General features: G+C 41.5%; 1 protein-coding gene across 9 annotated transcripts in view; it reads right to left on the bottom strand.

The window, feature by feature from the left end:
- Positions 1-2,197: 2,197 nt before the first annotated feature.
- tfeb (transcription factor EB) overlaps positions 2,198-14,574 on the bottom strand; it is a 38,096-nt gene continuing 25,719 nt past the window's right edge. For 4 of the 9 annotated variants that reach the window (XM_049580169.1, XM_049580196.1, XM_049580178.1 and 1 more), the window contains 8 exons: positions 14,265-14,363; positions 13,910-14,098; positions 13,092-13,178; positions 8,194-8,311; positions 7,913-7,969; positions 7,228-7,303; positions 6,966-7,125; positions 2,198-5,506 (listed from right to left, as the gene is read on the bottom strand). In XM_049580169.1, the coding sequence (XP_049436126.1) occupies positions 4,919-5,506; positions 6,966-7,125; positions 7,228-7,303; positions 7,913-7,969; positions 8,194-8,311; positions 13,092-13,178; positions 13,910-14,098; positions 14,265-14,363 (1,374 nt within the window). In that variant the 3' untranslated portion in view covers positions 2,198-4,918. The remainder of the gene's footprint in view (positions 5,507-6,965; positions 7,126-7,227; positions 7,304-7,912; positions 7,970-8,193; positions 8,312-13,091; positions 13,179-13,909; positions 14,099-14,264; positions 14,364-14,574) is intronic. The other 5 variants (XM_049580205.1, XM_049580214.1, XM_049580219.1 and 2 more) reach the window with 5 other exon arrangements.

Raw genomic sequence — 14,574 nt, 5'->3', positions numbered from 1 at the left:
CCAAACCCACTTCAAGAGGCTCGACCGTCAGAAAAAGAAGTGATGAGTGTTTCTCAGTGTGTTACCCCTCACTCCACAAGCAGCACACTACTGTACGCCAGGGCCGAACTCTGTGCTCCCGTGCCAACGTCTCTTAAATTGCACCTTCATGTTTGATTTGTCTCAACCCTTCCCCTCTTTCCCTCTTACTAAACAGCCACCCAAGTATCTGTGGAAGTGCAAGGCAGGCACTTCTGCTGCGGTAATAGCAGCGTGTGTATGTGTGTTGGAGAGGGAGCTGGGCGAAAAGGTGGCGATCGGAGTGAGCCATAAGATCTCCTCTTTGCAGCTCTACAGGGATTTATTAGACTGGGGAGTACATTAGCATCATAAAGACCCGGGAGAATGGGCCTGTGGATGGGCTGCAGACACCACCACTACACTTTAACATGCTCTGCGGCATCAGTCAGTGTGTGTGTGTGTATGTGTGTGGACGAGGAATAAGATTACCGCGATTTAACTTAAGAAAGGCTGTTAAATGGTTTTATGGATCATCCTGAAGCAGCCCTGGACTAATACATCAGGAAATGATGGAAAGAGCTGCAAAAGAGGAGGGAAGAGGCCAAAAGAAAGGAGGCAGGTGAAACGTGAAGGCCGCCACCTCCAAGCAAATAGGCTGATCTTACTAAATTGGCGCCAATAAATTTGATTTTTCAACATTTCTCCTTGCTGAAGGTGCATACTGGGAGTGCTGTGCTGCTATGCTGGGATTCAATGAAAGGGTTTAAACTAAAAAAATGCAGGTAATAGCTCCAACAGTTGCTGCTGCATAAAAACATACTGTGCATCACCCAACTCCACCTGCCATTTGTGAACAAGCTGAAATTAGATTGGGTTCTTAAGTAGTATTTAAAAAAAGGTTAATTGCAGCTCAGTCCTTTCTGTGACTGCTGAGAGAGTGATATCATAGAAGAGAGTTAAAGGAGACAGTCTTCTACAATACAGACCTCTGGTGCTCCCTGGTGGATAGATCATGTAACAACTTTAATAAATCTGTCATCTGCTTATACATGCCAAAAATCACAAAGACAGTCAGACACAAACATTAACATAAACAAGTTATGCTAAAAAAAAAAAGACTTAGATTTATCATCCTTCATTTGACTAATGACAGTACATATCTACACTGTAACAAAATCTATATCTCAGATCAGCCATATTTCCCAGAGTTTTTTTTTCCCCATTTCCATTCGTCTTTGCCATATTTCTAAATGCTGAAGAGAAATATACACATTATTTAGATGCATGTGCAATTCACCAAATTTTCTTGTAAAATCCTTTCACTTTAGAAGGATATTGCATTGACTTGCATTCATTTGCAGGAGACTTACTCTTACCTTAACACCCTATAAAGTCTAAAACTGAATGGTAAAAGGTGACATGTTTCCAGGCAAATATATCATAATGATAACAATAATAATAATTATAAGGATAAGATAAAGAATATATAATAAATTCAGTAGTAATTTGTGCCTGAAATAGTAATAAAAATTACATATAAATAAAAAATAAAAATGATGAAATAATAAAAAATAATAAAGAATAATTTTATAAATCCATAAACTAATTATAACAGCCTTAAAATTAAATTCAATCCTTATTCCTCATAAAAAAAAAAAAAAAAACAGAATCTAAGAATATGCAAATATATGTATATCTCAATGTATGTGCACTTACAGCTTCGAATTCCCACATCACACTCGGGTAAGCCACATAGTACACAACAACTGGGGCCAGATATTTGTCCCCAGAAAGAAGGCGAGTCCCCACAATGTGACAGTTTTTCCCCACGCAATTAATAAAAGTGCATACACACTTGTTAACTTAATTGGGTTTTGGGAAAATTATATAGCCTTACATTTATTTCCTGAAGACTAACCCCTAACCCAGCCTTACCTTATCCACTAGCCCAAAATCAGCTCCTAACAATTGAGGACACTGCTGTTGTCCCCAGTTGGACGAGCCGTCCACAGTCAACTGTGCTTTAAGTCTTACATTTGTTCCTGATGATAGCCTATGTCACACAAACACGCACGCACGCACGCACACACACACACACACACACACACACACACACACACACACAAACACATAGACATACACACACACACACTTCTGAAGTCTGATTTATTAAAAAAAAAAACACTCAAACCCAGTGGATGGATTCTGGTAAAACATTTTATATTCTCAGTAAAATCAGAACCACTTTTCCCTGTGTAGTTTGCTCTGCAGAGCGCCCTCTAGTGGAAGAGTAGAGGAGGCCTGAGCAGCTCTTTGGAGTGTTGGCTGGGTGAAAGTACAACAGTCAAACTGTGGCTGATGGGGAAAAGGCACAACTCTGGCAGACAGACAGAGACCAACACAGAGTCAGTGACACTACGCCATGGCAACCACAAGTCCTCGGCTCAGAGTTTATGTGAAGTCAGTCGTCTTCCAGTCTCCATGGAAACCAAAGTCAGGGAGGGAAAAGGCATGGCGAAAACGCCACCTGCTTCGGTCTGACCAAAACCTCTGGTAAATTTTACATTCATAAAATGAGCAATTTGAATTTAATCAAATCGAATAATCAAGTTTCTGACTGGCTCCAAAATTCAAAGTTAAAATAGAGAGAAAAATAAAAACCCAATCATATAAAAATGGCATCATAAATGTACACAATCTATTTATCTCTCTAAAGTCAGTTGAAATCTGGAAGTTTACAAACAGGCCCCACTCCTTCCCCAATAAAACATTGGTGGCTCATGTGCCTTTACAGTGTGCTTACTTAAAAATGGCTCTGAGAAGAAAGGGTAGTTTGGAATAAAATTGAATTAAAACTAAAACAACAAATACAAATAAAACACGTTTAAGTGGCTTAGTGGTATATAACATCTGAAATAAATCTTCTTCCATAATTCTTCCATGTACAAAGTCAAAACAATAATATAGTTTCCAGTGCTTTGGGAGATAAAATAAACAACAAACTATAATAAAGAAAACAAACACTTTTAATCAAAAAAGAGAAAAAAAAAAGAAAAAAGAAAAAAAAAAAGAAATCACCATCAAAGTTTTTTTTCTACCTTTATCAGTACTGATCATAAGCTATATCAAATCAAAGCCAAGCCCCAGGTCTGCCGCCGCAGAGATACAACTCAGGTCCACCTCAACCGTCACTGTGTCCACTGTAGCCAGATTCTCTTTAGTTTGAACCTGAGTTTGACCTCTGCAGCTGGCGGCTTCACTCGACCCATCCGGGGCGAGACTGAAGCGCAGGAGACTTAACATGCTGATTTGAAAACAGCCTTAAGGCTGCACTGTATCTATGTGAGCACTATACTGCATGTGTGTGTGTGCAAGATGAGCATCTGCATGTTTCAGTGCATGTTTGTGAACCGGGTGAGAACATGAATGCATGCGAGTGTATGCTGAAGCTGTGCTGAAACAATAAAGATTACACTGCGTCTGCTGTCAGCTGAGACAAACTCTCTGTTTTCCTCTCTCCAGTGTTAAACCCTGTCACTGTATCTCTTTCATGCAAAGCTGGGCCCGACAAAGCCAGTTAATGGGAGAAAGAAAAATAAAACCTTTATCTCCTGAAACAACAAAAGGTATAGATGGTATAGAAGCAAACTCTAAAGCATTTACAGGCATAATTGAAGTTGATATTAAATCTAAACCCTGATCAGGATCGCTAACCTATAAAAACATGCCTTTGAAGCACGGCAGCTGCGAAAATGAAAAGGCACATTGATAGAGGTTATGAGCCGGACAAAGTCCAGGTTAACATCTGCTACTGCTTAAAAATGATCCGCCTCATGTATTCTGTTACAGTACCTGAGTATTTTGACACCTCACAGTTTTGGACGACAAGCTCTATTTTGACGACACACAAGGTCGTGACAGTGTGACGTGTCTGTGGGGTAAAAACTGGGGGACAGCAGTGTGTGTTTGCATGAAGACAACAATTATAGCTAAAAGTAGGGTGGATGCAATCATTTAAGATGGATTATCTGTCTCCTCCAGTGAGTTTTAAAATGTTTCCTAAAATGCGGACACTTCAGCTACAGAAGTGAGAAACATACTTCAGCTTAGCAGGCTAACACAGATCTTTGTCAAACGACACACAGCTGGTGCTAGAGGCACAAGCCAACGCTGGAATAACAGACTGAGGAAGAGAACAATGTGACTGGACTGCATCCCCTTTAAGATAAATTATGCATGCAGGACCATGAAGCTATTTCCATTTTATTCTCTATCGTTCATTCAATCATTTATGGTTACTAAAAGAGGTTGATGTAAGGAGAAAATAACTTGTCCTCTATCAAGTGAGACAATGCGCTCGGTTGTCCTTGTATCTGATAACTTCAATCTAATTAACTGCTGGTTTTGTCCCTTGTTCAATTATGATTCAGAGCCACCTTTATGGAAACAAGGCCAAGTGTGCTATATAACTCCTGACCTGGCGCTGTTGGTTCACCTCTAGTAAATGCTCTGTTGGGCAAAGTTTCAAGCTGCTCAGTTTATCTCACATGCACTTGTGTGTGCAACCTGTGTGTGTGTGTGTGTGTGTGTGTGTGTGTGTGTGTGTGTGTGTGTGTGTGTGAGTGCACAACTATACGGAATAGTTTCAGATGTGTGAGGGCTGTGTACCTTCTTTTGATCGCACCGTTACAGGGAGATAATCATACCACGAATGAGTGTCATCGGTGTATGTTCAAACTGTGTGATGTGTGTGAGTGTGTGATGGGTGAATGAAGTCTGGTGGCTGATTCCTTTCTGCTGTGTGTGCTGTATATGTGTTGTGTTGCGTTCATGTACCATCACTTTTTTACACCGTTTTTACCGCAAACCTCTCCATGTGCTTGTGCTTGTGTGAGTGAATGTGCGTGTACGCGTGTGTCTACAGTATGTCTCCATCCTCTATGCTGAAGCTGGACCTGCGGCTGGAGTCGACCGAGGCTTCAGGCGACATGGCAGAGAGCAGCGGGTCTCCTCCCATAGGGGACAAGGGCTCGTCCATCATCAGAAAGCCCAGCTCGCCTCTCCTCCCCTGGACGTCCAGCCCGCCCAGGTCACCCAGCCCAGACATGCCGTCTGAGAAGCTGGGTATCCCATCACACAAGTCCAGCGCCTGGTTAAAGTCAAAAGGCTGGGAGCTGCCTACAGCTGGGAACTGGATGGGCGGCTGCTGCTGCTGCTGCTGCTGCAGGTGTTGGTGGAGCGGTGGCAGCTGCCTGGGCTGTTGCTGAACCTGGCCCTGGTGGTGGAGGTGGGTTTGTGGGAGGAAATGGTGCTGCTGGGCCTGGGGATGAGCCTGATTCTGGGGTAGGTGCTGGGGCTGGGGGTGGACTTGTGCTTGGGGGTGGGAGAGGTTCTCCTCTGGGCTGGTCTCTTGTTTTATATAAGAAGCCATCATTTCAGCGGAGTTCAGGGTGGAGGGGGAGTTACTGCTCGGCAGGCCATGTAAACGAGCCTGCATCTCCAACTCCTGTAGACAGTGGGCGTAGGGAAACATCATCAGTCTCGATTAGTGTTAATGTAGTTAACAAAATGTATGACTAAATAAAATTATTTGTTTTTCCATGACTAAGACAAGACAATGACAAGACAGCACTAACGTCATGACATCTCGGCTGGGACTATATTAGCACGCAATAAGTAATCATTAAGTGGTCAATTATGCAGAGAAAAAAAAAGCACAGAGAGTGAGTGTCAATGGCATGTTTTTTATTGCAAAGACTAATTTGAATGTGAAATTGAACACTATATTAACTTTTAACAGTTTAAAGTGCACCTAAATATATAAATACAGGGTTTTACACACATTTATTTATTTGTAGCTGCCCTGGTGTTCATCAGGGGCGCTACTAGAATATGTATACCGTTTGCTTATTCATTGAACCTTGTTCTCGGAGTGCAGAGCGTACTCTATGCCCAGAGTGGTTAATCTCAAGCGCAGTGACAGTAAAACCTAACCTTTGATTGCACTGGGTCTAAAAGTTTGCTTTCACTTAAAGCAAACTGCTGCTGCTCTTATCCATCAATCTGATGACATCAGATCAGCTCTGATCGGATCGACTAATCAATTATCCACCCCCCCTACTCAAAACTCCACAAACTCCACTACTGAAGAAAAAACAGAAGAGTTCTGCCTCAGTGCGTTCCCAGACCCGGAAATAGACTATGAATTTAGAGAGGGGATGCAGACTGAAACACAAGGACACACAGGCAAGAAAAAAAAAAAGCCAGCACCCCCCCTTCCTGGAACTTAACTAGCGTCAAGACAGTTTCCCTTTTTGAATGGCAATTACAGACGACCGCCGTCTGCTGGTGTGGAGGGACATGTTCTCTCACACAGGCACAGAACACGTGCTTGTTGGTCGACAGTTTGATGTGTTCATGTGCAACTTTTTGGCACAGCGAAATGAAGTGACCCAGCAGGGGGCTCTCATCGCTTCTTGTTCTCTAATGTCAGTTTGGTGTGTCTGGGGTTAACTCAGGAGAGACCAATTTGGGGTTGTGGTGGAAGTATTCATTCAACCTGTGTTTTTTCCATCAGATGATGATAAGATGAAATCTTCTGTGAAATAAGCTTGACTAAAATGACAAAATTATTGGTTTTGGCTAGACTAGATTTACTGAAATATTCAATATAATATGATGACTAAAAACTGCTAAAATGTCAACAGTTTTCATTGACTAAAACTAGAAAAATAATAGTTTTCTTTGACTAAGATGAGCCTAAAATGCCCAGACTTTTAGTCAACTAGAACTTGAAAAAAAAAAAAAAAAAGGCATGAGGTTGACTAAATACGATAAAAACTAATGAGGATATTTGACACAGGACTATTAATATTAATATTAACATTAACATTAACACTAGTCTATTTGCTGTAATTGTCTAATTGTGTGTGTGTGTGTGTGTGTGTGTCATGTAGGTGTGTTACCTGGATGCGTAGCATCAGTTGTTTGTTGGCCATCTCCATCCTTTTAAAGTTGTTCTCCACCTCTCTGGACCTATGAGCATCCTTCTGCATGCGTTTGATGTACTCTACGGACGCCCGCAGTATGGTGCCTTTGTTCCAGCGCACATCACTGTGCACACAACAAGTATACACAGGCCATTTCCACAGATAAGTAACTGGTGGCAACAGAATTCATTCAAATATTTTATCCACACTGAAAATACAGCATTATAATGCAACTCACAGGTCATTGGTTTTGGGAATCATGGTGCCCAGCTCTTTGATACGATCATTGATGTTGAATCTCCTCCTCCTTTCAACTGTTGAGGAGGAAATAGAAGACAAAGGGGAGACAGAGGAATATACTTAATGAGGATAATAAAGCAGAGAAATCAAAGGCATGAAACATGAAACAAAAAGAACTGCCTTTGGTGTTACAAAAGTCAGATATTAAGCATGTATTGCATCCACACACAGTGCACATGACACAGGGCTGGCATTATAGTGCATATGAAAGTACAGTATAGATCAGTGCATACTAGATATACATGGTGAAGGACATAAAAAGGGACAAATGTTAGGGCACGCGCACATGCGCACGCACACGCACACACACACACACACACACACACACACACACACACACACACACACAGTCACAGGCAATTACACTTAAGTGCAAGGACAGCAGAAATTACCAGGTTAACCATCCACCCACTAGTTGCACTATGTCAGCTAATTCAGCACAAGGCTATATAAAACTGTTTTTGCAAGAGACAAATTATGGTGTGTGTGTGTGTGTGTGTGTGTGTGTGTGTGTGTGTGTGTGTGTGTGTGTGTGTGAGTGTGGGGGTATTGTCATGAGAAAGTAGAAAAGGAAGTACATTATGTGGGATTTGGGTACAGAGCCTGATAAGGGAAAGACTTACTCATATTGTGGTTGTCTTTCTTCTGTCTCTCCTTGGCCAGTGCACGGGCTTCTGTGCCTTTGCAAAAACAAAGGTGATTAACATGCGGCTGAAACTGTGTGCCATTGTGCCACTTATCAGTGGTGTCAACAAAAACCATAACATGAATTACAGGACGAGGCACTGTAGGAAGCAAAATACATTCAGTCAATGACACAAAGTATTTTCTATAACTTAGTAACATCTCAATAGTTTGACCAAGTTTATATGATTTGTGAAGCGCACAACTCCGACTTTCGCACCTGACAGTTCTCGTTTGATGGTCAGATTGGCGGGACAGGAGTTACTGGTCATTGCAATGGCTGGCCCTTTCATCCCCGGACCTGTATACACATCCAGGTGACTGCTGGACAGGGGGAGCTGGGGAGGACGCACACACACACACAAACACACACACACACACACACAGTCACACATACACATAATGAATATGCACGTTTAGCAAACCAACAATCATCACTTTCAATTTTCTTTTTAAAAATGCCTTCATTATGTGAGCAGAAAGAAGCCAGTAAAATGAAAAAAAAAAGCATTCATGTCTTTCTCTTTGCAAAGCTTTGTTGTTCATGAACAGAGTGGTTGTAAATGAAACTCTTCAAAAGCCCTCAGTTATTCAATGAGTTAAACATGATGTCACATCATAAGAAATAAGCTGTATTGTGATTTCACTAGGATATGAAAGGACTGAATGTTGAACTTAATCACATTTTTAAGAAGTAATTAAAACAGAAAAGAGTGCTGCATAAAACACTGCTGTTAAATCTAGATCATTTTTCTCTGTCCCCCAGACTACCCATTTACAGCTCCATACACCTTGGTAAGTATCTTTATAAAGTCAGTGTACGTGTTTAGTGGGCTGTAAAGAACAGATAGCAGGAGATAATGCAATAATATCACACCTTGTAGAGCCTGCCAAACACACAGCAATGATTGACTATCATCCTATCGACCTTATCACTCTTTATGGCTTGATTCTCTCAGCTCCTGAACTCAAACTTGCCGAGTGCTCTCCTGCACTTTAGACGTTGCGCAAAATCTGTGATTTACCTTTCTATGGACTCCTAAAGAGACGTGATTTCCTTTTAATTGTACTGTATAGCTTGAGCGCGGCACACTTTTTATGCCTCGTTACAAAATCGCATCTGACTCCCTGAGGCGAGGGCAAATGTGACGCTGCTAATGAGGCCTGAGAGATAAAGAACTTAAAGGAAAAGATATGTTATCTGTTGGCTACTGTGAGCTGTGAGATCAAACACATTCACATGCATAAACACACAACACACACACACACATCCCTAGGTTTACTCTGTATGCAAATGGTATGCTCTGTATAAAAATCTCACGAAAGAATGCAGAGATTAAGTATAAATCTACAGAGGCATAATGCATTAACTTGAGAAAAAAATCTGCCCATTTGATTTCACATTTGCCCATGTGATTATTATGTTGTTATTAAATAAACAAGTTCAAGTTGTGAATGTATGAATGAATGTAAGTGAATGGAATACGCTTACATATGCATCTTTACTAGTGAGGAGGAAACGTTATTGCCATGGTTTACAACTTTGCAAATTGTAATTGCATGTTAAGCTGTTAAGATTTGGAAAATCACGTCTTAAATTTTATAGCTGATGTTCAACACATTCAACAACATAATACAGCTGGAAAAAAACTGACATATTAACTGCTTTCTAATGTAAGTTTTAAAAACAAACCTGTGTATCAACATAAGTGACTAAATCCTACATAAAATCAGTTTACAATGCCTGACCCTATTATGTATTCTGCTAAAAAACACATGACATAAATTAACTTTTACTCCCAGCCTCCTCCACGGCCAGGCAGCCCACCTCTCACAATGCCCCCCTCAAATAAAAGCCCATCTAATTCAATTGAACAACCAAGCATGACTGGGACTGAGTGTAGCTCAGTGAAACCATCCACACACACTCGTGCACACTTAAGCACTGAACTGTTGACTTGTGCCTGGTATTCAGTGGTGTTCCTGGCTTTTGCTAAACTTTGAGATTCCAAGAATTCCATGGAGTTTGCTACTTTAATCCCCATCAGGATTAGTAGGTGAGTCTTGCTCACTGGTCTGTCAGTCGCCAAAAAGGCTTTGTGTTTTGTTTCCAGTGTTTTAATACACATGACTTTACACAGCATTGGTACTAAGTTCTGAAAATGCAGCACAATAAATGTATTGATCTCTTCTCTTTCTCAGTTGCTTTATTGTGCTAGCTTCACATACTGATCATCCTCAGGGTTGATCAATCGCCTAATCTAATCAATCACTGAGAAGTACACACACACATTCAAACACACGCAGACACACTCACGTTGATTTAACACATCAACCACAGAGGACATACTATCGGATAAAGCTGCAGGATGCTGTTGGGGTGACCCTCTCTCTCTCATACACACACAGCTGGGAAGCAGTGAGTCAGATGGACGACCACACAGTGAGCTGAGTCTGTACTGGATGAACCTGCTTATATTCATACTTCAATTGCATGGTGATACTAAATATGACTCTCATTATCAACTCAAACATGCAAGAACTCTTGTTACAGTCCTGCAGAACCCCCCATCATGTGCATAAAGAAAATACAGATCGAAAAACCTCACCCACCCAACCTCCAATGCTGTGGCTCATTCTATAATCAGGGACCCGAGGCTGGGAGTTAGAGGCGTCTCTGTGGTTCACTCTGAGCGAAAGTCCTACAACTCACACAACAGTTTGACAAACAGTGTTTCAGTGGCTTACCAGCTGAATCTGTTCTCCTTCAATAACTTCCACAATGGCATAGGTCTTACTCATCTCCTTCATCCTCTACTCCTTCTCTCACTAGGACAGCGGTCTTCCTTCTTCTCTCTCTCTCTCTCTCTCTCTCTCTCTCTCAGACACCAGCAGCATGCACAGCTCTCTCTGCCGCCGCTGCCCCTGTCCTGGGAGACTGACCTCGCCGGCACCGATCCTGTCTTTCTTCTACCTCCGCTCCCCACCAAACAGGAGTGAACTTTCCCCTAACTGGACTTTCAGCCTGTTTTCCCCTTGTACAAATTGCCCTCATCCCCCTCTCCCTCCTCCCTTCTTTTCCTCCCCCTCTCCTTCTCCACCTCCCTCTCTCTCCGAATATCTTGTAAACAAGTTGAACTCTAACTGCTGGCAGTTTAATTGTTAATTTTCTGAGTTTGCTCCCTCAGACACAAAGCACTGTACAGTCCTCGTCCGACTTGCCTCTCTACAGATGCTAACTATGTCCAGCAAAGTTTTAGGGTGGAATGTTTAGTGTTTAAGTCAATTATACACTCCTGCATGTTTGTGAGTTTGTGTATGTGTGTGTAGGTACATAAAGACATAAGAGGACATGCAGGAACAGACTGGCAACCAGGAAAGCAGGCTTAGAGCAAAATCACAATGGTTGCCTCGCAACACTAAACATATAGTATACTCACTATCCCTAGTAACACCAACAGGCATGATAAAGACAGAGAAAGACTGAACAGATGCAGGAACAGCGATGACAGAAACTACTGGAAACTCCAACATCTGAGTACTGATGACTCTGCAGATTCAACCCTATGACTCATTTAGGGCAGACTGGGCCCAAAATACAACCTGAAATGGATGACGGCCTAACAATACTACATATTCCCTGAATACAACATTAGAGGATGTATGTGCTGTTTTTTAAAGGTGATGCATTCAAGGTGTTTGACCCATGTGAACCAACCCAAAACATGGATATAGTATGTAGTATTGCAAATGTACTCCGTCTAAAGCACAAAGGGTCTTTTTTAGGTCTACTGAAAAATGTATTTCCCCTAAAGATACAGTAGGTAGCTTTTATAAAAGAAAAAAGACTGCTGCAACTGTTACTTTATCCTGACGGTGGTAAACGGGACAGATAATCTGCAAAAAAATCTGGTTCCTCTGGCTCCTCCCAATGCTCATATATTGCATCTGATGGAATCCACCACCTCTGAATAAAGACAAGTAATCAGAGCCAGGAAGAGTCTCTAATGTGGCTCCTCCAAGGAACTGCAAACACAATCAACCACCAGCAATGAAAAAAATTACTCGTCCCTCCTTTGCCAACAACAGTGTACATAGCAAAGACAAATAAACAAAAGAAGACGTAACGCAAGCTTGCTTTTCGTCATGGGTCTTCTTCTGAGTTGTGATTGACACTGTGTTAAAAACTTCATGGCTCTGATTGGCTGTTTTCATTCCGGAGCAGTGGACCCTTGCAAATGCCATGAGAAACACTAGTAGCAGCCAGAGATTGTCTGTCTCATGTACTACTGTCTGGATATAGTAATAGTTTCAAAAAATACGCTACAAAGTTATTTTCATGAAAGTTGCCAACTGAACCTTTAAAAAAAGTTTAATTAGCTGCTAATTGGTCCGTTTAGTATAGTTTTCAATAATTAAGAAATGATATAAAATACAGGCTCCAAACAAGACTTCACTCACACAGTTGAATTGTGTCAGACAATGAAATCATCTCAGGGTATTGAAACACTATTATATAGAGATTTTACTTAACTTATTTGTTTTGTTACCTCCGCCAAGGAGGTTATGTTTTTGCCAGCATTGGTCTGTTTGTCTGCAAAATAACTTGAAAAGTTCTGAACGGATTTTGATGAAATTATAAAATTTTGGTGTTGATCGGTTCAAGCAAAGTGGGTAAAATAATAAAATGGTGGGAAATCCGAGCTGCTTGGCGGAGGTCTGCGTTCTCCGAGTGCTCTAGTTTTTGTAAGGAATACTGCATGTTGCTTTTGTTGTAAGGGAAAGATAAGTTGCTACAAAGAATCCATGTCAAGTCAAGCCAATTTTCCTTTATATGGCAAATTACAAATTTTCCTCAAAGGACTTCACAATGTGTACGTCATATGAGATCTTCTATCCTTAGACCTTCGATTCAAATTAGGAAAATTAGGAAAAACTCCCCCCAAAAAAACCCTTCAACTTTCCTGAAACATGTAGGAAATTGTTGGTAATAATGTAACTTAGAATATGTAACTGAAAAAGGGGTCAGTTGGTTGTAAAGCACATTAGTCATATAAGAAATAAAAATGAAGAATTCCTGAAATGACACATTACTGTGGGTGGGTTCGTTCTACTTACTGTGTTTGGCATCTGGACAGGGTCAATGTATGCTTGAATATCGTCGTAAGTGGACTGCATGTTGATGATGTCATCAATGACATCCATCTGAAGGGAAAAAAAACAGGGGTGTTACTTGTGTGATTATGACAAGTTTAAAGACCTATCACGTCTAACTTTAAGAGAAAAACTGCAACGAATCTTCATTTGCATTTCTAGCAAATACCATTCAGAGACAACTGTCACTACTGCTGGAACGCAGGCCTCCAGGTGAACTTGCCTGCAGGTGCATGTCTCACTCAAGATTTTACAGATAACTTCTGTTTCACTGAGGCTAAATGGTGAGACTATTTCTGTCAGAGAGACGACAAGAAGAGGGGTCAAGAGTTGGAGGAAGGAGGAGGAGGAGAGTTGGTCAAAGTCTGCCAGGTTCAAAGGGCCTTACTTTCTGCTGTTCTCCTGTCACTTGTTAAGCTGTAATTACTGTTGCAAGGCCATAATGGAGCATTTAAACTCCAATGATAGCCAGTTCTAGTTATTGCCAGTTAGCCAACACATTCATCCACACGCCAACTGTATGCACGACACAGTGACACCAGTGCACTCACAAAAGCTGCTCCTGCTTACCAAAGACCAATTAAATCATTATGATGCTTTCATAAAATGTGAAGATAATGTCACTTCGGGGGCAATATTCAATCCTCGTAATCTTATACAGGAGTGTAATGAAGTCATATTTTAGAGACAGTTGTTCAATCTGGTTGTTGTAAACTATATATAAAACATGACACCAGGAATTAATGTTCATCATGGCACTTCCCACGCTTCTGGGCGTCTACCTCTGTCTCATGGCTGGAGCTGATGTTGAGCATGGCCATGGGGCTGTTTGGGGCGCTGTTTCCAGACATGAGCTGCTCGGTGCGCATGTGTGGGGAGTGAAGGGGTGGGGGGGCAGACGCTGAACCCCCCGTAGGTACCATATTTGTCGGAGGAGAGGGTTGCACCGGCCCTGCTACTGCGTGGACCGTCTATGGAAAGAGAGAGAAAAGAGGATGATGATGGTGTTCATGACTGAGATAAATGTACTGCAATACCACATGAACCGTTGGACAACCCAGACAATGGTTAATGATATAATGACTAATGGGAGACAGACAGATATACAGTACAGAGTACAGGCATACAAAAAGGTACCTGTTTGGTGGCATAGGTGGTGGACAGGTATTCTTTCACCTGTTGCCTCCGAGACTGACGGATGTGGTAGTCTGTAGGATTCTCGAGGTGGGTCTGTACCTGTATTAGGGATGAATAAGAAAATGATGATTGTTTGATTTTTATTTTGTACACTGATTCATTTCTTTGTTGAGCCTATTAATTATTCCTTTTGGACGGAGTTTTGGTGGAAACAGTCTTTACAGGATGTATGGTAAGTTACCTGTGATCCAAACATAAACACAAAGGGCTAAAAGCTGCTCTCACTCCCAAAGTGACTGACAACTCTTTA

Source organism: Epinephelus fuscoguttatus, linkage group LG1 (assembly GCF_011397635.1).
Source record: "Epinephelus fuscoguttatus linkage group LG1, E.fuscoguttatus.final_Chr_v1".
NCBI lineage: Eukaryota > Metazoa > Chordata > Actinopteri > Perciformes > Serranidae > Epinephelus > Epinephelus fuscoguttatus.
Note: the sequence above shows the minus strand (reverse complement) of the source record. Positions and strands in the feature narration are given on the sequence as shown.